This window comes from Lynx canadensis, chromosome A1 (assembly GCF_007474595.2).
Source record: "Lynx canadensis isolate LIC74 chromosome A1, mLynCan4.pri.v2, whole genome shotgun sequence".
Taxonomy (NCBI): domain Eukaryota; kingdom Metazoa; phylum Chordata; class Mammalia; order Carnivora; family Felidae; genus Lynx; species Lynx canadensis.
This window is the reverse complement of record NC_044303.2, coordinates 124,571,457-124,596,625: the sequence shown is the minus strand read 5'-3', so window position 1 is coordinate 124,596,625 and position 25,169 is coordinate 124,571,457. Positions and strand designations below refer to the sequence as shown.

Genomic DNA, 25,169 nt, shown 5'->3' with positions numbered 1-25,169 from the left:
ATCCAACTCTTGATTTTAGCTCAGGTCATGATCTCACAGTTCGTGGGATCGAGCCTTGTGTAACGGCCCCTTGCCTGCTTGGGATTCTCACTCCCTTTCTCTGCCTCTCCCCCATCCCCTTGCTGTCTCTCAAAAACAAACAAACAAACAAACAAACAAACAAAATTTTTAAAAACAAAGTAGTTTTTCTATGAAAGAACACATATCATAAATTATATGTCCTTATCAAAACAAGTTGTGGTCATATATGAAGAAAAATGGCTTCTATTTTCATTTCCACATTCACACAAAGTTAAAAAGAAAACAGTTATTACCATTTTCAACAGCCTTGATGACAGCATTTGCTATATGGCTGGTTAACTTGAGTGTAGAGCTTTGTTAGTTTGCTTTGAATTATATCAAATTTATAATGACAAATATAAAATAATAGACATTAATTATAATATGACTAAAAATACAAAGGTAGATGGAGTTAGAAACCTGCTACTTTACACTCTCAACAATAGCCAAATTATGGAAAGAGCCTAAATGTCCATCAACTGATGAATGGATAAAGAAATTGTGGTTTATATACATAATGGAATACTACGTGGCAATGAGAAAAAATGAAATATGGCCTTTTGTAGCAACGTGGATGGAACTGGAGAGTGTAATGCTAAGTGAAATAAGCCATACAGAGAAAGACAGATACCATATGGTTTCACTCTTATGTGGATCCTGAGAAACTTAACAGGAACCCATGGGGGAGGGGAAGGAAAAAAAAAAAAAAAGAGGTTAGAGTGGGAGAGAGCCAAAGCATAAGAGACTGTTAAAAACTGAGAACAAACTGAGGGTTGATGGGGGGTGGGAAGGAGGGGAGGGTGGGTGATGGGTATTGAGGAGGGCACCTTTTGGGATGAGCACTGTGTGTTGTATGGAAACCAATTTGTCAATAAATTTCATATATATATATATATAAAAATAAAAGAAACCTGCTACTTTAATTGCAATCCCCTGAGGTAACCAGTATTAATGGTTTGTTGTGTATCTTTCTACATCTTCCTTGATGTTCCCTAGAATATATATATATATATTTACATACACAGTGGGTAGTTATTGTATTTATAAAAATGTGAACAAATGAAATATATAAGCTTTTTCTTCATTTAACAATAGATTAGAGACCTCCTACCAGATGAATATATAGAGAGATTTTCTCACGTTTTTAAATGTAGAGTATGAATTTACTACCATTTGTTCAACTATTCCTCAATGGTGTACATTCTGGTATTTTCAGGGTTTTTTCAAACACATATAGTACTGCACTGAACGCCCTTGTGATTGCAGACTGTTTTAATTTCATTGTCATGGGTGTCTGAGACTTGAAATCTCACCTTTCAAACGCCACTTGCTTCCCCTCATCCTCCTGTCATTTGGAGCATGAAGCCGAAGAGAGACTGCAGATGAGCTATGAAAGCCGATAACCACTCCATACAGCACATGGCCAGCAGCTTCCTGCTACACTATTTACGTCCTATTCCATTGAGATGGCACTCTCCGCTCACATGACCCAAATGCAGCTCTCACTCCACCAAGAACACAGCTGAATCCAACTGCATTGGCAGCTCTGCACATGCTCCGTCTGGCCCTGTGAATCCTCACTCACCCATTGAGATTTCTTTTGGTTTAAAGCAACATTCCAGCTGCTGAAGCTCCGTTGACCGCCAGTGTTTTCCTGGCTCAGATCCAAGGCAGGTGGCCCCCTGCAAATTGTATTTTTTTTAGAGTTTGAGCTTTTTCGTTTTTTTTGTTGGGGGTTGGAAGGTGTGTAATAATTACCCACAAGCATAGCTGATGAATGAAGCCACAAGAAGTAACTCTTTTCCTGGCAGGTATCACAGGAATAACATTTGCCTATTGCCATCATTTGCCTCGACAACAACCTGCAGCTCTAATGCACATTTAATTCTCAAACAGGAGTTTTGGCAAGTGATGTTGTATTTGACTGATGTGTTGACTGTAACGTGTGAGATGGTGGGTTTTTTTTTTTCTCTCTCTAGAAACCTGGATGCTTTTTGCCATTCTGATGGTAAATGATGAGACAGGCAACCATGGATTTCAGCACTCCATCTGTGTTTGACCAGCAAAAAGGTAAAAATGCTGCTTTAATACCTCCTTTGGTTCTTCATATCTTTAGTTCAGTGGTAGAGATTCTGCAATTCTGAGGGGGAAAAGAGTAGTGTGTGTGTGTGTGTGTGTGTGTGTGTGTGTGTGTAATATGAAAGAGGATTTCACATAGAAAACAAATCTGTTTTACATGTTCACTTCTTGTTTGGTAAGCATTTGGAAACGAAAAATAAGCTTATGGTCTGTTTGTCTTGTTAAAGTATTCCTATGTACAAATTTTAAAAATTGGGTTTCAAACACAACCAGCTATTTCAGATACGATCATCTTTATTCTCATTAGTTTATTTTCAAGTCTTTAAAAACTATATTATAGTAACTAATATAAAAAGAACAAATCACATGTCTCTTTTCATTCTATTAACTCAATATCTCATTGCCACAGTTCCATAGATACTTCTTGATTTCCTTTTAGGAATAGATGTTACCTAGATTTATACTATAGTTGATAGAATATCTCATCCGTGGTTGTGGTGTGATTTAACACTATGTTATTTGTAATGACAGGATATATCTTTCCTACTCATAATTTGCCGAGTGGAGGTCATTTTCCACATGAAAAGATTGCTATGGAATCAGCCCCATCCTCATAAAAAGCATGTATTCAGCAGTACAGTTTATGTGTATACATTTTGCATATGAACTGTGTACATATACATAATACCTTTGTGTAATTATGCATCTTTTCTATATATGCACAGGAAATTTCCACTCTGTAAATGTTATAAATATTTTTTAGAATATTTAAAAAAAACTGACATCTAAACCATTTTTTGTAGCCTGTGAATATTCTTCAGGACCCTAAAGTTCTTTGGTCATTTGCTCCTAGTTTTGGCTCCAACATGAAAAAGATGATTTGTAAAAGCTCATTAAGAAAATCCATTGCTTCTTTCTTTTTCCCTTGTCCTGCTCTAGGCCGTAGTGTGTTTATTACCCTTCAAGCTGTATCTGTTTCATGGGTGAATTATTTTAGCTCAGTGCTTTCTCAAATATTAGATTTACTTTTAGATCTCTGAGTGACTATATGTACAGATGTATATATAAAGAGAGATAGTTCTCCACTTCTTAACTCATTTTGAATTGCATGTGTGTGTCCCTTCAGAATATGCTGGTTCACATGGTGTTCGATGATGAACACCATAGGGAAAATGATTGTTAAAGCTGTGCCTACCACCATCCCCTCCCCTTGGTACATTTTGTATCACTGAAGGCAATCAGCAAAAATGAAAGTCTGCCTAAATCCAAAGACCTCATACTAGCTAAAAAATGACTTTGTTGAGCTATGCAATCCAAAGAGGAACACAACGAGTTTATTTTTTTTGAGACTAATCTGAGGAAGCTGGAATTGACTGTGAAGAGGTGGCCCTTCATAATGAATTCATCTGTTCCAGTGTTGTGTTCCCTTACAGGCTTGAGCCCAAAACGTAGTTAACTAGTTAACATATTAATTTGTCATATTTATTTTCTTACAGCACCTTTCATGTGAGCAATTCACAGCATTTCGTCCACCCCACGCCTGACTCCCTCATGAAAGTTCACCTTCTCCCTGCCATCTCTATCTCTATTTCTCAATCCTTTCTAGAGGTGCTGAAATATGGTTGAAATAGCGTAGGTTGGAATGGCAGATCTACTTCTTAGCTGTGTGACCTTAGAAAGCTACCTAACCTCTCTGGGCCTTACTTTCCTCAGCAATGAAATGGAGGAAATAATGTTTGCCTCGCAAGGCTGTTGTGAGAATATAAAATAATACATAAAAAGCACCAATCACACTGCCTAATGTGCCATAAGTACTTTAAAATTGTGGCTGCCTTTGTTATTCCTGTTTTAATTGCTACCTTGGACTATGAGTTCCTCAAATGTGAAAGGCTCTTCCCTTCTCTTACCTCCAGCTTGAATTTAGCAGTCCTCAGAACAAACAAGATCTTAGTTAATACTAGTTGACTAGAAAACATTATTTTTTTTTTCAGTATTCCAGGGTACTATTTAGAGCAATCCCCTAAAATAAAAATTAATTAGATGATACCTGAGTAGTTCTATTATCACATTAACCCTTCCATCCTCTTAAAAGCATGAAAGGCCATAATGGTTTAGACCATTACATAGCTTTTAAATACCATTATGGTATATTGTTGGGCAAACCACAGCAGAGTGATTTTCTCCCCAAATGTGGACTTTATTCAAGGGCTTTCCATGAATTCTGAATATTTGGGGAATCAAAATTCTAGTAGCCCTGGATTTCTGTGGAAATGTTGAGAAAATAAATGATCTGGAAGGATCTCAGAAGTCATGTAATCTATTGGTTCTCACACTCAGCCACACATAAGAATCACATGGACAGGTTTGGAAAATGCTGATGCCTAGTTCTTCAGTATAATTAGTGTTGGGGGGAGGCCTGGAAGCTCCCCAGGAAGATCTCACGTACAACAAGGATTGAGAATCATTCATCCAACCCATTGGCCTAACATCTCAGATGGGAAGAGGGAAGCACAGAGAGGTGAAAAGGTGGGGCATGTTTGTACTAATAACACCCAGCTAGTGAGTCATAGAAGGGCCTGAGACCCAGGTATTCTCTATCCAGACATCAGAACATTGAGAAACTTCTTTTTGTGGGTGGTCTGTGGCCCCAATAGCTGCTATGGAATGGTTGCAGGGCTCAGACAGCTCTGGTTTATGGTTTCACAGGGAATGGTTAGCATTGTGCACTTGAAAAAAATATGACACAGAATGACCTTCAGGGGTCAAATGATGTGGATGTGTTAAGTCTGAATCCCTTCAGTGGCATTTTTCTAGATTTCTCTTTAGTAGAGGTAACAAGGCATCCTTATGCTAGGGGCTCAGGGACATATATATGGCCCTTACTCATGTTATGTCTCAGTTTTCTTCCCATTTGCATGAACCTGGATAAATCAATCTCCTAGTCTGTGAAATATGCAGGGTTGCTGGGAGGCTTAAACACCCAGTTATCTGGCTACGGGAACGAGAGTCGTTTCTGGTTTGCTTTCTGAAATTGTGACGCAGGAAGCCTAGGTCTTCAGAGCTCTCCACTCCTGCTTTGTGCTTTTTGCTTTCACCATAGCAACACTGTTTCTGGTCCCACGTGTTCCTCTTGGCTGTCTTCCCTGTCAGAGCCCACATGCAGGAAAGGACCTGTAGTAAAATCATTTACTACGGAACACAAAGCTTCCTACTGCAGTGGAGATGTTATATAACAGAAGATATTTGCATTTTAAGCTTTGTCTCTAATTGTGGAAAGAAAAGGTTTGCTATGCCCAAAGGAGGAACCTAAGGCCTCAGAGAGGATGGGAGCTGGATGAGTGGTCCCAAGGGTCTCTCCACACCCTGCCCTGCCCAGGGTCTAGACGAAATTGTGTTTCATGAGCATTGTGTTTGTGGGCACCTGAGGGGGCATGGCCCACCCTGCAGGCTCTTTACTGATAGAGTTGCTGAGAGAATAAGAGGAGGGCCAAACTCTCCAGTGCAGATTGAATCACTGCAGTAGTGTCCTAGGGCTGCATGACAAAGCACCACAAGCTGGGTGGCTTAAAACAACAGAAATGTATTGTCTCACAGTTCTGGAGGCCAGTGTATGAGATCAAAATGTCAGCACCTGCTCCTTCTGGACTCTCCAGGAAAGAATCCTCCCTTGCCTCTTCCAGCTTCTCGCTGCCTGTGGCCTCCACTCCAGTCTACACCCCTGTCTTCACATCACCTTGTTCTCTGTGTGTGTCTGTCTCAGAAATGCCTCTGCCTCTCTCTCATAGTTACAATGCATGGATTACCCACATAATCTAGGATAAATCTCTACTCTCAACGTCTTTTAACTTGATTACATCTTTTGACATACGAGGTGATATCCACCCTTTGGTCATACACGGTAAAATTCACAGGTTTCAGGGATTTACGATATGGATGTATCTTCAGGGACACCATTCAGCCTGTTACGTGGCATGAACAGATATCAAATCTCAAGTCCCTTATCAGAAAGTATTATGACTGGGGTTTTGGGAAAACCCATTCTTATTGAAACTAGAGAGAAATTTGGCATTTGGAAGGGAATATAGAAAGGGCATCTACTTGGAGCAGACTCTGTGCAGGCATTTTACATGGATTACATTTGATGAGAACAAATGTCAATTGAGCACTTAGCAAAGCCAGGCTCTGTGCCATGGACTGTACATAGACTAGCTCGTTTAATCCTCACATCTATCCCACTCTCGTGTTCCCGCCTTTTACCAATGAGGGAATTTTAAAAGGTTATGACTGACCCAAGGTTACCACATATAAAATGGCAATGCTGAGATTCAAGCTGCTTGACTTCAAAACCCATGTTCTATCTACAACTGTAATCTTCCTTCATCAACCACAAATTTTAATGAAGAAGTAAGAGATTAATGAAAATTCAAATTAATGAGGCACCTAGGTGGCTCAGTCACTTAAGCATCTGGCTCTTAACTTCGGCTCAAGCCATGATCTTGCAGTTTGTGGGCTCCACAAACTGCAGACCCCACATCGGGGTCTGCGTTGACAGTGTAGATCCTACTTAGGATTCTTTCTCTCTCCCACTCTCTCTGCCCCTCCCTGGCTCACGTGCTCTATCTCCCTCTCTCAAAATAAATAAATAAACTTTAAAAAATTAAAATTAATGAAGCGTATATTTTCACAATCAAGCTGTTCTTCCATTGTGTTGTGGATTTTTAAAGCTCCCACACACAGATGTGAGGGTTTTAATTTCCAACACTTCATCCAAAATGGAAGCAGTAAACAAAAAGAATTTAGAGTGTAACAAATTTGCACTTTGCTGAAAAAGCAAAAGTGAAAATTCTGCATGACAACCAGATGCCTCCAAAGGAAGAATAAGCACATTTTTAAAGAGGTTTGGGAAGAGAGCAGAGAGAGGCAGGCAAAGGAGACAAGACAGAGAGGGAATGATTTCAGCCCAATTGATGATTTTAGGGTAAAAAACCTAAATGCGTACCTAGAATGAAACCCAGGAACACTGAGGGGGAATTCTGTGATTAATTTTCAGATTAATTGTCCAGATAAAGTAAGATTAGCTGGAACTCACCAGTCCACAGGCTTAGAAGCAGACTGCTGTTGCCTCTGGGAAATGTTTAGCCTTCTCCCTCATTTGGTGAAGAAAGAGGAGCAGAGGGAAACAGAGATGAAAGACTTTTTTCTGGTCTTGTGGCCCACTCAAGACCAAGTTTTCTGGAAGTCTGTCCCTCACCCTTCTCTGCTTCACTGCTGTCAATTTGGCACAGGAACCTCCCTCCCATCAACCAACTCCTGGGAAAGGTTGTGACAAACCCATCCACTCCTGGCTCCTCTTGTGAACCTAGCTAGAGGAAAGCCTTGACTAATCTTACCCAAATAATTACCATTCACAGCCTTTGAGAGCCATGAAAATGCAAGTGATTCGGTGGGTTGGGGATTAGGAGAGTGGTGTCCTCAGTATTCTCTGTCACAGGACAGCCCTACTGTCCTAGGGAATGGGGCCTTTTTCCCTAGTATGCATCCCAAGAGGGAGCATCCAGGAGTGGTAGCCACAGGGAATGAAGGTACACTGGTCCCTTAGGTCTCCTGCATCAACCCTTATGTTATGTCCACAGCTTAGCCAGATCAACTTCAGGAGGCAAACCCTCTTTTCAGCCCCTTGTCCAAAAGTCAGCTGGGTCACTACAGTGAGCTTTTCCTACCATCTCTATCCATTAACTCCACATTTCCTTAGCAACTATTAAGCAATTGTGTTGGGTAATGATATTCATGTATTTTCTCTTTGATGCAATTATTTGGATGCAAGGATATTTTAATGGAATCTGAAAGAAAATTTACTAAGCATGTAACTATTTTTATTACCAAACAAGTATGAAACAAACATCTCACCCATCCCCAAATATGAGAAAGGTGAGAAGAAGAGGGTCTAGAGGCACTTACATACAAGATTGGTGTAAAAGATGTGTAGAGATATATACCATCTTGCAGAAAAACCCCATCCTACCAGAAGTCATGTTTAGCACTTGTAACTATGAGGAAGGAAGCCTGTCAGTTAGTGCAAAATGTTTGCTGATTCTGAGAATCCACTTATATCAAGAATGATCTACATCTCAGCTTTTCTGATTTATCTCTGAAAATCATGGTGGTTTTAACTAACACTAACTTTGAACTAATATATAGATTTGTGTGCTTAATAAGGGTCTTTAGTTTGTTTTCTCTTTGTAAAATTTAAAAAATGTAATTTGTGCATTGATAATCTTGTTTTATTGGCTCTATTGGGGAGGAAGAAAAGGGAAGATTCCTTTCACACAGGAAGTATTTCTATCTCTAAATGTTCCTCAGAATTCTAAAATACACATGTAAAATATTTAATAGCATGCTAATCCTTTTTAAACTTTTTGTTTGAAAATAATTTCAAATTTAAATCTTGTAAAAATGACATAAAAGAACACTTGACTATCTTTTACTCAGATTCATCTGACATTAATATTTTGCCCCTTTTGCCTTTTTGTTGGCTTTCTTCTGTCTGTGTCTCTATGTCCCACATCGCTCTCTCTGCCTCTATGTATATGTTTATATATGCATGTGTGTGTGTGTATGTACTTTTATCTAATCTGTCTGCATTCCAATTTTGTCTAGTGAGCTAGTAACATCTTTCATAGCATTTCTTCCAGTACTTGATCCAGTCTAGGATGACGTATTATATTTAGTTGTCATGTGTCTTTATTCACGTTTCTTCTGGAACATTTCTGCACAGTTTTTTGTCTTTTATGGCATCGACATTTTGAAATTATAGCCTCTCTCTGTCTCTTTTAATACTGAGTCCCTCATTTTGGGTTTGTCTGTTGCTCCCTCATGACTAGATTTAGATATATACATTCCCTGACAGAGTACCACATGGGTGATGTCTTCATCTCAGGTTATCACAATATCATTTAAATCTTTTCAAATTCATTTCAAATCTTTCAAATCATTTCAAATCTTTTCAAATTTGAGATGAATGGTGTTGCCTTATTAGTTATCAACCAGTCCTTACAATGTTTTTTTTAACATACTGTTTTCTTTCTTATTGTGAAATCAATACCACCTTTTTCAAAATAGTCAAACAATACAAAAAGGATTTGAGCATAAAAAATGTATTCTAGCAATACGCATGTTGTATAACTAGCAAATGGCTCTGTTCTTCAGTCTATGAGCCCAGCCTGTCTCCAGCTTCTCAGCCACCAAGATGGACTCATCGTAACTCACCCCCCATGCCAGGGCTGGGGAGTAGATTACAAAGGGAAATAGAGGAGATCAGGGCAAGAATATTAACCAGTATCATTAACTGGTCACAAGAAGAGCAGTAACTGGTTTATTAAGCAGCTCCCACATGCCAGGCACTGTGCTAAACTCTTCACTCCTATTATGTCACTTGATCCTCAACACAGCCTATGAGATATATTCCATCTCTAGACTGTCTGAGGTTACATGACTTGCCCAAGGCCACATAGGGCAAGGGCAAAACTGTCATTTTAACTCCAGCTTCTGACACCCAAGCCCCCTCACACTCCTTTTTACCAGAAGTTATACTTTGCAGGTTCTGATAGCCCACCCACCTACCCCTTCATGACTCCTAGCACGAGAAGGAAAAGAAAGGCAATGGCACCTCAAGCAGGACTGGTGGGAGCTGTCAGCCACTGAGGTGGTTCCCCAGGCTGAACTTCCAGTTGCAGTGAACTGTGCCCAGTGGGCTCTGCTCACTGTGACAGCCTGACCTCTTCTAAGGTAGCGATGGATTCAGTCTCCATGGCAGACTTCCTTTGGAGGAGAGAAGAGCACCAGCATCCTAGAAGGAGGGGTCAGTGGCGAAAAGGTTGGGGTTACACTGGAATGTGACCTGTGAAGCTGATGTGATAGAAGCTGAGCATTTGCAAAGTCAGGGCTTGGGTTCCATCACAGAAGCTTCAGAAGCCAGATTCTTTATCATATTCCTATTCAGCACATTTGTTCTGTGCAGCAACCTAATGTTTCTCCAAAAGACAGTCCAGGGAGGCCAGCCCTATAAACAAGGTCACACATAAACAGCATTTGATAAAAAGAAAAAAAGAATTATTTTAACATTGACATCCTATGCTGTGATAATAACCTTGACACCATTTCTTTGTTCTCTAACTCACCACAGTAAATCAAAACACAGTCTGCGGTTTTATTTTTTTAAGTTTATTATTTATTTTGAGAGAGAGTGCAAGCAGGGGAGGGGGAGCAAGAGAGGTAGAGATAGAGAGACTCCCAAGCAGGCTCAATACCGTCAGCGCAGAGCTCAGATCTCAGGAACCATGAGATCATGTCCTGAGCCGAAATCAAGAATCGGATGCTTAACTGACTGAGCTACCCAGGTACCCCAAGTCTGCTGTTAAAAAAAAAAAAAATATTATTTTTAAGAACTGTGAAAGGGACACCTGAAATTCATCTGAATTGACGCTTTTATCCTTCTGATTACTTAGTGCCATCCAAAAATGGTGTTCTAGAGTTTTGGCCATAACTTGGCTGACTCAGCATGACCACTGAATATAGGGAGGAGCAGAGATAGGCTCACAGGCATCTGGTTTCAGGCAGTCAGAGCAGAAACCAATTTCAGGATGGATCCTGGAAGTGTTATGACTGAGAATAGTAGTACTTTTTGGAATTGGAAGGAACGTCAGTGAGTGTTGAATCCAACTCCCTTACTTTTTATATGTGAAAACTGAGACATCGAGGTATTGATGGGGATACAGGATAATGTTGTAATGGCCACTGGAGCCAAACTGAATGGTTCAAGGCCAGTGCCACCACTTAGTGTGTGACCCAGCTAACATCTCTACAGCTCGCTTTCCTTGTAAAGCCTTGTAAACTAAGATGAGGCTACTACAAAGGATTGCTTATATAGATTGACTTAATACATACAAAGCACCTGCAACCATCCCTGGCTCATAGTAATCATTCAGTGAGTGCTAGTGTTGGTTATAGGACTGTTTTAAAGATGATTGCAACAAAGATTGTTATAAAGATTTAACGAAGTAATACATACAAAGCAGTTGGAACTACTAATGGCCCAGAGTAATCACTCAGTGAGTGCTAATGGTTCTTACAAATGACTCACATAAGGTTACACGGACAACTGGTCTTCCCAGGTCAAGAGAACCTCTTACCCTTCAAGTTGACTCCTGCTTGGTAATAAATATGTGGCAGAGCACCACTGTTTTTTGTGGAAATTGAAAGGGACAAGATTTTCTTGGGCAGGAAAACCAAGAAGGAAATGAATTCTCCAGGAAAGCTCACATAGCTTGGAATACTTCTACTTTCCCTGTCCTCTGTTTCTGGTGTTCTGTCCTCTAAGACTTGCCTTCCAGATAAAACTCTTCTCTTTGCTCAAAAGCCACTCTGTCAGATTCACTCTCTATGCTGGTGCCAGGCAGGTTTCTGGGCTCTCTACCCGGTTCTAGAAAATCTATCTGGGTTTGAGACAGAGCCTCATTTGTTTAATAGTTTCATAATGTTTTACTCTTTGATAGAGCAAAACTCCCTCAGTACTCTTCTTTTTTTTCAGTTTTATTGGATAATCTTACTCATTTTTGTTGACTTTTTAAAAAAAATGTTTATTTGTTGAGAGAGTGAGAGAGAGTGGGGGAGCAGAGACAGAGAAAGAGGGATAGAGAGAATCCCAAGCAGGCTCCGTGTTGTCAGCACACAGCCAGACGCAGGGCTGGATTCATGAACCGTGAGATCATGACATGAGCCAAAATCAAGAGTCAGACACTTAACCGACTGAGCCACACTTTTTTTTGTTTGTTTTTGCTTTTGGAAGATATTACATTCATACATGTTCAAGGTATAAAACAATACCCAATGAAAAATCTCCCACCCCTGCCAGACTCTCTAGCCATCCAATTCCCCTCGCTGGAAGCAAATCAATTTAAGCAGTTTCTTAAGTATTTTTCCAGAGAGATTCTATGTATAGGTAAGCAAATAGTTAAATATATTCTCTTTTTCTTCTTTAAAGCATAAACTTATCCATTTGTTTTCACAAATGAAAAGTAGTAGTATTTCCCTGAACCCCATCCCCTAAAAACCTATTTAAACTTTAAAAAAAAATTTTTAAGGGGTGCCTGGGCGGCTCAGTTGGTTGAGTGTCCGACTTGGGCTCAGGTCATGTTCTCATGGTTCATGGGTTCAAGCCCTGCGATGGGCTCTGTGCTGACAGCTCAGAGCCTGGAGCCTGCTTCAGATTCTGTGTCTCCCTCTCTCTCTGCCCCTCCCCTGCTTGTGTCTCTCTCTGTCTCTCAAAAACAAATAAATATAAAAAAAATTTTTTTTTAATTTTTTTAAGTTTATTTATTTATTTTGAGAGAGATAAAGACAGTACAAATGGAGGAGGGGCTGATAGAGAGAGGGAGAGAGACATAATCCCAAGCAGGTTGCCATACTGCCAGCACAGAGCCTGATGCGGTGCTCGAACCCACAAAGCCCTAATATCATGACCTGAACCAAAACTAAGAGTCAGACGCTTAACTGACTGAGACACCCAGTGCCCCAAAAAACTATTGAAACTTTTACTGAAATGACTTTAAATTTACAAATGAATCTGTAATAATTAAAATTTATTATACTATTTAGTTGTCCCATCTGGGAATATGGCATGTATCTCTATCAATTCAATTCTTCTGTTACATCATTCAGCAAAATTCTATAAGTTCTCCTCAATTGGATTCTGAATATTTACTCCTGGGAATTTTTTTGTTTTCAGTGTAAGGAGGAGTCATTTCCTGCTTATATTATTTTATTATAAATTTTTATTTGTAAATTATTTGTAAATTATTAGAAATTATTTTACTATAAATTTATTACAAATTTATATTTATTTTTAAACCTCACTAACTTAATCAAATCTTATTACTTCTGTTGTTTTGTCACTAATTTTCTTGTGCCATCCTTGTGCAGAGGTTGAAACTAGATGGACTGTTTTCAAATCCTGCTCTGCCACTTAACAGCTTTGCAACTGTGGGGAAATTATTAAACTCTTCTCTGTGCTTCTATTTCTTCATCTATAAATTGGGATAAATATACTGTCTACTTCATAGAATTGTTGAAGCAAATAAATAGCTGAATTCAAATGAAACTCTTAGGACAGTAAGGGTGGCTGTGTGGTTCAGTCGGTTAAGCTCTGACTTCAGCTCAGGTCATGATGTCACAGTTCATGGGTTCAAGCACCGCGTGGCACTCTGTGCTGACAGCTCAGAGCCTGGAGCCTGCTTCGGATTCCGTGTCTCTCTCTCTCTCCCTGGCCTTTCTCCACTCGTGCTCTCTCTCTCTCTCAAAATTAAATAAACATTAAAAATTTAAAAAAAAAAGAAAGTCTTAGAACAGTATATGGAACATTAGTCATCTGTAAAAGTTAGCTGTTATTAAAATTATGATAATTTTGCTCTCCCTTTGTGATTATTGTATCTTTTTTTTGTTTCATACTTATTGCATTAGGTAAAATTTGTCTTCTTTCTTTCTCTATTGTTTTGCTATTATATATGATGTTTGGAGTTGATTAGAAATAAATGTACTTAATTTAGAATGTAAACTTTTACTCTTAGATATTAAGCATTTTTTAAGTAACAGATATATCAAATTTTATTAAATGCCTGTCTATTCTTTACTTGCATTATCATGTATTTCCCCTTTGTTCTAGTGGTATGATATATTTTACTAATCGATAACAAAAATCAAAACATCTTTATAAATGATAAACTGTTTGATTATGGTGTATTATTCTTTAAATATTCAATTGAATTTGATTTGGTAGAATTTAAAACCTAGAATTTTGTACTCACAAATTAAATTATTCTGTAGGTGCTTCTGTGTGTGTGTCTGTGTGTGTGTGTGTGTGTCTGTGTGTGTCTGTGTGTTTTACCAGTTTATGCTGGCCTTAAAAAATAAATCAGGGGGGTGCCTGACTGGTCCAGTTGATAGAGCATCCAACTCTTGATCTTGGGTTTGTAAATTCGAGCCCCACATTGAGTGTAGAGACTACTTAAAAAATAAATGTTGCTAAAAAAGAAAAGCGATTAGAAAACTTTCAATCACTTTTCTGTGCATCAGTATGAGAATTATTTGTTCCTTTGTCATATTTATCTTAATATATTAAAAGAATTCAGTCAACCTCACTTTAGAATCTTTATACTATTACCGCTAACTTTAATTGTCTCCCTGGTGTACAAACAGCTCTTCATAGATAACATTTCCAATTTTCAGCAAATGTGTAAATTGTACTTTTGCTACAAATGAGTATAAACTGCAGAATGGTGGCATCTGTCAGGCACAATGCTGAGGCACACAGCTTGTGCAGCAGAGTGGAGAGCCAGGCGCAGGCTCTGTTAGAAAGAATGGAATGTGGAATGACCATCCAGCACCAGAGAAAGGTCACAAGTTCACTGGAATATGTGAGAGCTCTGCCTCCTGAGTGAAAGGGCAGTTATATATAATAGTCCACATGGGTCACAGGGTGGAATCTGAGGCCTGATAGCCTGCAGCCTTTTCTGAGTTTCACCAGCTACCTAGGTGCCTTTGGGTAAGTCACTTTCCTGCCCTAAGCCTCGGTTTCCCCATCTGTAAATGGGAATAATTTGTAGTACCTAGTTCATAAGGTGAAAATTAAATGAGTTGATTTACAGAAAGGGTTTAGTGCAGTGCCTGGTGCATAATAAGCATAATGTTACTGTTAACCATCATTATGATTGTTCTTCACAGGGTGACAGAGACATGAAGAGCACAATAACAGTGGATAGTATCATAGTGACTGGAGACATTGTTGTGCTGTAGAAGTGGTCGTATAATAGTTTTCACTAACTCTAGGTTGTTCTGAGCTTTTCAGTTCCTCTGAATAAGCTACCAAAAATTCTAGAATTCAAAACTCTGCTAGAAACATAAAAAAGCTAAGAACCTTGACTGCAGACTGACCACAGGACTCTTTGGAATGTGCCTGAGGTGCACTTTGGCTATCTCCCCAAGTTCATGTGTGCACCACTGCAGAGAGGGCAGTTCTAGGGTTCTGCTTTCCAAGCCACAGTTTCAGTGAACGGAAGGTAGGAAGAGCCTCCTGTAAGGAGTTAATAATGATTTAGTATATGATAAGGTTGCCATTACAAATTACGAAGGAAACAGAAAATTATCCAATAATTGACTCTTTGGGAAAACATTGTAGTATACAAAAATAAAGTTTAGAAATTCTATATTAAGTATAGTTAAGTGTTAACTGTTAACATACTTATAAGTCTAAGGTCCCACAACTTCTGACCTCTCTAATCATAAAATCAATGAAATAAATTTTTAAAATGCAATATCCATGAATTTTGAAGATGTATTTTTCAAGAACCAACAAAGCACCTGGGAACTTAAGTGGCAAACAGGGAAAATAACTGAAGCATAGGTAACAGGTGAAAAGCTAGTGTACTTACTGTATATAAAAGTATTGCAAATTAATTAGATAAAGATAAATGCCTTGAAATAATAAGATATAAGGACACCATTAAATGATAAGATGGCCATAAACATATGAAAAAACTTCCTCTCAGGAAGAATAAATAAATGGCCATTGAAAATTATATATTATTTTCCATCTTTCACATCAACATTCATTTTTTTAAAATAATAATGTACACTATCATTAAGAAAGATGAAGTGGGGCGCCTGGGTGGCTCAGTTGGTTAAGCGTCTGACTTCAGTACATATAATAACTGAAGTCTCGGGCGCCTGGGTGGCTCAGTCGGTTGAGCGTCTGACTTCAGCTCAGGTCACGATCTCGCGGTCCGTGAGTTCGAGCCCCGCGTCAGGCTCTGGGCTGATGGCTCAGAGCCTGGAGCCTGCTTCCGATTCTGTGTTTCCCTCTCTCTCTGCCCCTCCCTCTTTCATGCTCTGTCTCTCTCTGTCTCAAAAAATAAATAAACGTTAAAAGAAAAATTTTTAAAAAGAAAGATGAAGTGGTGTGCTGTCAAAGCCTGCTTGGGGAGGCCAATTTAACAAAGAGTCAATGAATTGACTCCCATGTTCACTTCTAGGAATATGTCCACAGCAAATAATCAAAGACGTGGAAAAAGATATATATGCAAGAATATTATGGCATTGTTTGGAATAGCTACAGAACCTTCGATTCTCCAAAAAGAAAAAATTTAAATGTCCTATGATAATAAAAGGATCAAATCAATTATGGCTAAGTTCAGTCAATGGGATTTATGCCACATTTTATAAATAACATTTTAAAATCTTACCTTAGGACATGGGAAAACATTTATGATCAAATATTAAATGAAAAGGGGCAAAAATAAAAATTACGTGTATAGCGTAATCTCATTTAATAATGAATAAATAGATATGTGTAAGTGCAGGACTATGCTCAGAACTGTTAGTCATTGATTTTGTTACAATATTAAAATACCTCTGTGCCCTCTGATCAATAGGGACCATCCATCCTTCTGTACCAATCATTCCCTAGGAACACAAACACATTACCCACAATTTAGCAGCTAAAAAGTTATAGATCCCACTCCAGCTGTTAGGCCTGCTTCCATTCTGATGGAGGCTCTGATAAACCAGTTGTTAGATACTCTTAATACAGACCTCTTAAAATAGACCCTTGACCTGGTGCCTTATTGCAGAAGGGGAATTGGAGTGGGGAAGGGGAGACAGAGATTCACTTAGTAAATAAGTAACAAAATGCCCTTATTGTTAGCCAAACTCACACTGTCTTAGAAGATCTTGTAGTCATTTTTTTTCAGGTTCTATCATTGTATTCCAACCATGGAAAGATCACAGTGTGAGAGATTAAAGAGTTGTATGGCTAGCTTGGCCAGCTAGTCCTGTCCCACCAGCAGCCACAGGCATGAAGTCACTGTCCTTATCCCTGAGGCTTAGTACCTCAGGGTGCTATAGCACCTTCTAGGACTTTGTCCCTCCTGGTTTTTTTTTTTTTTTTTTTTTTTGCCTCCTGGCCTCACAACTTTTTGGATGTTTTATTCCCTTTGCTCCTCCGGAGTCTGCCCTCTCATTTATATAGCCTGTGAGTTGGGTTACCACTCATTTTCAGTCATACCCATTTTGAGTGCAGAATGGGGAGCAAGAGACAGTTGAGATTTTGAAGGAGAAGATGGAAAGGGCAGAGGCTCTCACAATTTCTCATTCTGAAGCAACCAGATCCTTCAGGCTCACAGGCTTCTGCTCTTGCTAGCATTTCTCCATACCCCCTCATTACATCATACAGGCAGGTAGAGGAACAGAGGTTCCAGGAAGGAAGAGGTGGGAAGGAAGCCCATTGCGTCACATAAGTTAACTACATACAACACATCAACATCTTAATGGTGATTATCTTTGAGGATGTATTTTCTTCTTTTCATCTGTATTTTGTAGTTTTTATAAAGCAAGAGAATATTATAAATAAAATAACATAAAATGATAGATCAATTGAATCAAAATATCTGGGGATAGCATTTGAACATCAATTTTTTTTTTTAAGCTCCCAAGGTGACTCTAATGTTTAGCCAGTGTTGAGATCCAAGGATATAGTCAACCTCTAATTTCACAAAATAGGCAGCTGAACCCAAATAGGTTCACAGTAACACACTTGGATAATATGCTCATTGTTCAAAAAGAGGATTCTTTATGAGATTCAGATTTAAGTGAGAATTCACATCTCTTAGTTACTGAGAAGTCATTTCTGTTGCCACTGTTTTAGATCTCATAATATTAAATGTATAAAGTTCTGATAATACAGTATAAACCAGCCTTACTTTAACCATACATCTATATTTGATAGTTGACAGAAGCTGTTCATTTAACTCCACTTATAATCCTAGTGATAAGCCTTACAAAATTATTTAAAGGAGAAGACTCCTTCTTTCACTACTTTTCATAACTCTTTTCCCAAGGATTATGAAAAATGAGACTTAAGTTCTTTTCTTTTTTTTTATAATTTTTTTTTAACGTTTATTTATTTTTGAGACAGAGAGAGACAGAGCATGAACGGGGGAGGGGCAGAGAGAGAGCGAGACACAGAATCGGAAGCAGGCTCCAGGCTCTGAGCCATCAGCCCAGAGCCCGACGCGGGGCTCGAACTCACAGACCGCGAGATCGTGACCTGAGCCGAAGTCGGACGCTCAACCGACTGAGCCACCCAGGCGCCCGAGACTTCAGTTATTATATGCACTCTGTTCAACTTGCCAAATGGAAAAGAATATGCTGATGCAATCATATAAACACATAATTATCAAGTATCTACAATACATCCAACACTACTCTAGCTTCTACTATCTAATGTTAGAGATTTTTTTCTCCTGTAATAAAGGCAAAACTATACTACCAAAATTCTAGTACAGACATATAAAGAGTGATTATTCACTAGGTTTGGCTTCATGCTCTGCCTTTTATTACACAACAACGAAACCATGGCAAGAACAGACATCTTTAAAAACACATGGAGACAGCCATTTAGGAACTTATTGTCAATTTGTGACTGTGGACAGAAAGCAAGTGTAGAAATTTTCAGGGTCAGTTCAAATTTAAAGAAAATTTAAATAAGTAAGAGATCATGTCCAATCTGAATTAACTATTGATAAAGAGGGAGAAAGAGAAGTCAAGACAACAAGGACATCCATGGAAGACCAGCTGACAGAATGTGTCTGCAACAAGGCTTCAGGAACAATGCAAAGCAAAGGGACTACAGAGTGACAGACTTGTTCAATCTCTAACGCTGGAACAGACAAACTAAATTTGTTTTCTTAAACTGTTTTCAGGAAATCAAGGCACTAGGAGCATTTTTTAAGTGGCTACAGTAGAGGGCCACTTGAAAAATGTCTTTTAGAGGACCCAAGGAAGACCTCCTTCTCCAAACCCCTTCCAGCCCAATAGTCATTATTCATCAACAGTAGGTGATTTGTTATTTGGTTCTCCACAGAAATGAGAAAGACATGTAGAACCTCAATCATGAAAGGAAACTTAGCGGCCAACATTCTGTTCAGCACAGGTATCTAATTAACAGCATCCCAAGCTTTGTTGGTCAGAACCCACTTAAACTTGGGTAGTGATGAGAAGCACACTAGCTTGCAAGATAAGCTCTTCTAGTTTTGAATAGCTCTAGTTATTTGAAGTCTCAATTAGGTCAATTTCTACTCACCAGAAACTACCCACCACTAGTTCTCCCTGTGCATCTACAGAAAACAAATCTAAATCCTCTTCCAGTTTTCCAGTATTTGAAAATGGTGCTCATGTCTTCCCTCAGCTAACAAACTCTGACTTTTCACCAATTCCTCACTTCCCAGAGTCCCCAGGTAAAATGACAAATACTTGATGTATACACCTCCCATTTTTGGAAAGTGAAAAAGATAGGTTGAGGGATGTATTTGATCTACAAAAGAGTTGGGGGTATTGAAGGAAGGGTGGTTGAATAACAACACTTGGCTTCCTTTGAAATTTCCAAAGGCCAACTAAGCTAGCACAGTCCTTCATAAAATTCATTTAAAATTTATACCTGCCTAATTGCCAGAGAACTTACTGACACAGTATTTTAACATCAAGATGTCCACAAGACTCCAATGGCTGAGAAACCCCATTGAAAATGTGTGCTAAATCACTCAGTCGATCCATTCATTGAACGGATACTCAAAGCCCTATGCTTTGAAAATTCAGTTCTTCTTAAGAATTAGTATTATTAAAATGAAAGTTCATTCTATGAAAATACATTCTAGAGAGGCATCACTATTGAAGTTCAACACAGACATGCTTCTTAAAATAGTAAATTCCATTTTCCAGTGCCCCCAGACCCCACCTCACCACCACCCCAGGTTCAATAGAGATGCCAACTGTGGAATGACATTCACAGGTCAGAAGAAGCACCCCGAGGAACACAGTGCAGCTGAGATTCAAAGAAACACAACATGTGCTACATCACAAATCTAGTTATTAAGAAAGGTCTGATGGTGGCCAGATATTTACCCTAGAGATAATATTGTTGCAAGACTTCCTCCCCACAGAATGAAATCTCCTTTTCTACTCCCAGGGCATGAAAGTTGCTTTGAGTACTTGTTCTCTCAGCTGGCATATGCAGAAAATTTGGAGCTATTTTTCTCTTTAAAATGTTAGAAAGAAACTTTTTCCTCCTTTCATATGACTGGTACTTTATAAAACACTCTTAAAGCTTCAGCCAATACACCCTGAGGGACTGGAGGAAAAAACAGGAGAAATACCAAAATGTTTCAGCTCACAAGATCTCTGTAGCCTGCCCAGCAATGCAAAGGGTGTCATTAAGGACATAGAAGACAGAGAGTACTATCTACACTAAAGAAGTAATATTAATAATAATTGACATGGTTTCAGTGCTTACTCTGTGCAGGCATTGCTATAAGCACCTTACATGGATTAACTTATTTAGCTCTCCAGACAGCCTTACCAGGTAATTACTATTCTCACGCATTTGACAAATGAAGAATATGAATAGAGAGGTTTAGCACTGCACCCAAGGTCACACAGCCAACAGGTAAGTGGCAGTGCTAGGGTTCAAACTCTGGAAGTTGGGTCTATGACCTTATGGTTTTTCTATGTTGCCTCCAAGTAAGTATGCAGTGTGTCACATGACATATATAATGAGTCGGATGAAACTACTTTTGTTTCAATTCCACGTATCAATGATTTTAAACTTGTTTCTGTACTTCCAAAGACTTCCAGACTGACTTTTAATTCTGTCCAGCAGGACTGACACCATTCTAGTTCAGGGACCAGGTCAAGGCCCACAGAGACTCTTCATCACCAGTGGGTGGCAACATTGTCACATGGAGCCATCAGGGTACAGTGTAGGCCTGGCATCCTTCCTAAAATTACAAAGGCCTCACCACCTTATGGATAAGTCATTCCAAGCAGCTCCCAAAATGCAATTTCTCTACTATCCCTAAAACACCCAGGATAATCCTGCAGGAGGAGAGAGGGATCTGAATTAGGAGAATGCCCAAGAAACTATTCATTTAAGTGATTCTTCATCTTGCCATAGCACTGGTATATTTCTGTTGTCAATTGCACATTTGTATTCCCTCTAGGGTGTGTCTTTCTTAAACACAGAGACTCTACAACCTTTGTCCCAGCAATTTCACTAGCCTAAGGGTAGATGTTGAGTAAATGGATGAGTGATTAAAATTCAATTCCTCACAGGCAATCAATTCCACTGCAAGCAACAGTTTAAGAAAGATCTACAAAGTCCTCTGTTGGATCTAGACTTCATGGTGATTCTAGAGTGGGTGATCCACCCAAGCATCCTCAGGATAGAATGAACTGAAGAAAGCCTCTCAAGACCATTCTTTAGACTCTTGACACTGCAATGCCTAATCTATTTTCACATTGACCCGACTCTTCCACAAAACGGTCACAGCTTAAGCAGAACAAGTGTCAAGCTGACCTCTACGTAAATTTCAATAAAATAAGCCAGTAACTGATGCAGGCAATGGCTTTCCCAAGAAACTCCTCCATAATAACTCAAGGACAGAACTAGAAAAGGGCCTACATTTGTGTAAATCTGAGAAATTCTGAGGAAGGTCCTCTAATCCCAAACATTTCTACTGGCCTGTCATATGTCTGAGATTCAAAGAAACACAAGTGCCACTATTAAAGAGGTAGGCACTTAAGGTTAGGTAGACAATTTGTGATACCTCCAGAAAACTTTCAGGGTTTTTAACCATGAAAAATGAGGGAAATAGATGATTATAAGAATGCCTATCCTTCCAGTTTTTAGGTGAAAATTGATACAATTTTAAAATATGTATCTGGTTTTATTTATTTATTTATTCATTTATTTATTTATTTATTTTGAGAGAGAGAGATTGAGCACAGGCAGGGAAGGGACCGAGAGAGAGGAGAGAGCAAGAATCCCAAGCATTCTCCGCACTGCCAGTGTGGAGTCCCATGTGGGGTTCAAACTCACAAACTATGAGATCATGACCTGAGCCGAATTCAGACGCTTAACCAACTGCACCCGGGTGCCCCTGTACCTGTTTTTTTAATCTAGGGTATTTGTAAAGGGCAGAATTAGAAAAAGACATATATATTTTTTCTTTTTCAGTACTTTGTCAAATATCCAGGACTTGTTTTCTCAGTTATAGACATAGCTAGGCTCTGTTTACCCATTTAGTAATATCATGTTATTAAAGTGTTTTTTTAGGGGCGCCTGCAGTCGGTTGAGCGTCCGACTTCAGCCAGGTCACGATCTCGCGGTCCGTGAGTTCGAGCCCCGCATCGGGCTCTGGGCTGATGGCTCAGAGCCTGGAGCCTGTTTCCGATTCTGTGTCTCCCTCTCTCTCTGCCCCTGCCCCGTTCATGCTCTGTCTCTCTCTGTCCCAAAAATAAATAAACGTTGAAAAAAAAAAAAATTTAAAGTGTTTTTTTAATGTTTGTTTATATTTGAGAGAGAGAGAACACATAAGCAAGTGAGTGGGGAGAGGCAGAGATACAGAATCCAAAGCAGGCTCAGAGCTGCAAGCTGTAAGCACAGAGCCCAACACGGAGCTCGAACTCATGAGCAGTGAGATACTGACCTAAGCCAAAGTCAGATGCTTAATTGACTGAGCCACCCAGGTGCCCCAGTAGTAGCCTGTATAAAGCTTATAAGACATACCCCTCAGCAGTTAAGGAAAAGACTTGACTTACTTCAATAATTTTTAAAAACATAAACTCATCTAGAGAATTTGGAAAATATAGAAATTTCTAAAGAACATCCAAGAGATGATCTCTGTTGTCTTTTTGATGCATATTCTTCCAATCTTCCATATTTCATGTTTATACATATACAACAATATCATTTTTATAAAACATAATCTACATCTATTCACACGCTTCTTTCTTCCTATTTATCTCTTTTCCATTTTATCTACTTTCAATCTCTCCCCCTCTGTGTGAATTCTGGAATTTCTCTTTATGCGCCCATACATAAGTCTGTCTGTTTTACTTTCACACAATTAGAGATGCAAGACCCATTCAAACCATGTGCTGGATGTAGTTAGATGATACTAGGTAGACAAATAGGTAGATGATAGATACATCGATAGACAGGTAAGCCAAGAAGGAAGGAAAGAAGAAAGATTTCATGTGTTGCTGGTTTATTTAGATCTTCTCCATATAAATGGTTTTGTGACCTTCAGTAGAAAAAAAATTCCTTCTCTTTTAGATTCATTAAGGGCCATCATTCATCCTTCTCCTTATACTTACTATTTTATTTCTACATCACCCTTTCTCATTTTCACAGGAATTCTTTGTATAGTCTTACGTTTACAGCTAATTATTTTCATTGACCACAACTTAAATTGACTATTTCTACACATCCTCTGCAGAAACCCCTCCATTTCCTGTTTCTTAATGGCTCAGTGGTTGAGTATGACAACTCAAGGCTAGAAGGAACTCTGAAATAGGTTTTCTTCTGCCTCATACATCTTCCTGTTCCCTTGTGCTATGCCTCATGCTGCTGAATTCCTTCTACAGTACACTTCTTTGGTGGCTATCTAGCCAGCATTGGCCATGTTCAGTGTCAGGAAACTCACTACCTCTTGAGGTGGCCCATAATATTTTTACAGTGCTTTAACATTTAAAATACCCTTTTCTCTGTCATTGTCACTCACTGCTATTTCTAACTGCTGGGGTTCCATGAAACAATTTAACCATAAAATTCTTTGCTTAAAAACTTGTTTGATGGGAATGCAAGCTGGTGCAGCCACTCTGGAAAACAGTATGGAGGTTCCTCAAAAAATTAAAAATAGAACTACCCTACGACCTAGCAATTGCACTATGAGGTATTTATCCAAGGGATACAGGTGTGCTGTTTCAAAGGGGCAAATGCACCCCAATGTTTACAGCAGCACTATCAACCATAGCCAAAGTATGGAAAGAGCCCAAATGTCCATCGATGGGTGAATGGATAAAGAAGATGTGATATATATATATATATATATATATATATACACACACAATGGAGTGTTGGCAATTAAAAAGAATGAAATCTTGCCATTTGCAACTACGTGGATGGAACTGGAGGGTATTATGCTAAGTGAAATTAGTCAGAGAAAGATAAATATCATATGACTTCACTCAAATGAGGACTTTAAGAGACAAAACAGATGAACATAAGGGAAGGGAAACAAAAATAATATAAGAACAGGGAGGGGGACAAATCATAAGAGACTCATAAATATGGAGAACAAACAGAGGGTTACTGGAGGGGTTGTGGGAGGGGGGAAGGGCTAAATGGATAAGGGGCATTAAGGAATCTACTCCTGAAATCATTGCTGCACTATATGCTAACTAATTTGGATGTAAATTAAAAAAAAAAAAAAACAACTTGTTTGAAAAACAACTCTATTTACAACAGCATCAAAAAATAAAATAAAATATTTAGGAATACACTTAACCAAGGATGCTAAAGACTTACACACTGAAAACTACAAAACATTGCTGAAAGGAATTAAAGAAGACACTAATAAATGGGAAGACATCCTGCATTTCATGGATTAGAAGATAATATTGTTGAAATGTCAGTGCTACCCAAAGAAATCCACAGATTCAATGTAATCTTGATCAAAATTCCAATTATACTAGATAGAAAAATAAATATTAGATAAGGAAAGAAGAGAAAGAAGAATTTATTGTTTACATAGATCTGCATATAAATGGTTTTGTGACCTTCAGTCAAAAATTTTTTTCTATTTTTGTAGAAACAGAAAAATCAATCCTAAAAAGCCATGTGGAATCTCAAGGAGTCCCAAACAGCCAAAATAATCTTACAAAAGGAAAATAAAGTTGGAGGTTTCAACACTTCCAGATTTCAAAATATACTACAAAGCTACAGTAATCAAAACTCTGTAGCACTAACATAAAGTCAGGCATATAGATCCATGTAACAGAACTGTGAGCCTAAAAATAATCCCAGACATATAAATCAACTGATTTTCAACAAGGGTGCCATGACCATTCAATGGGGAAGACTAGTG

General features: G+C 38.8%; 1 protein-coding gene across 1 annotated transcript in view; it reads left to right on the top strand.

Moving 5' to 3' along the window:
• The first annotated feature begins 2,045 nt into the window (after positions 1–2,045).
• ANKRD55 (ankyrin repeat domain 55) overlaps positions 2,046–25,169 on the top strand; it is a 95,956-nt gene continuing 72,832 nt past the window's right edge. Inside the window, exon 1 of the mRNA XM_032593157.1 lies at positions 2,046–2,130. Coding sequence (XP_032449048.1) covers positions 2,073–2,130 — 58 coding nt within the window. The 5' untranslated portion in view covers positions 2,046–2,072. The remainder of the gene's footprint in view (positions 2,131–25,169) is intronic.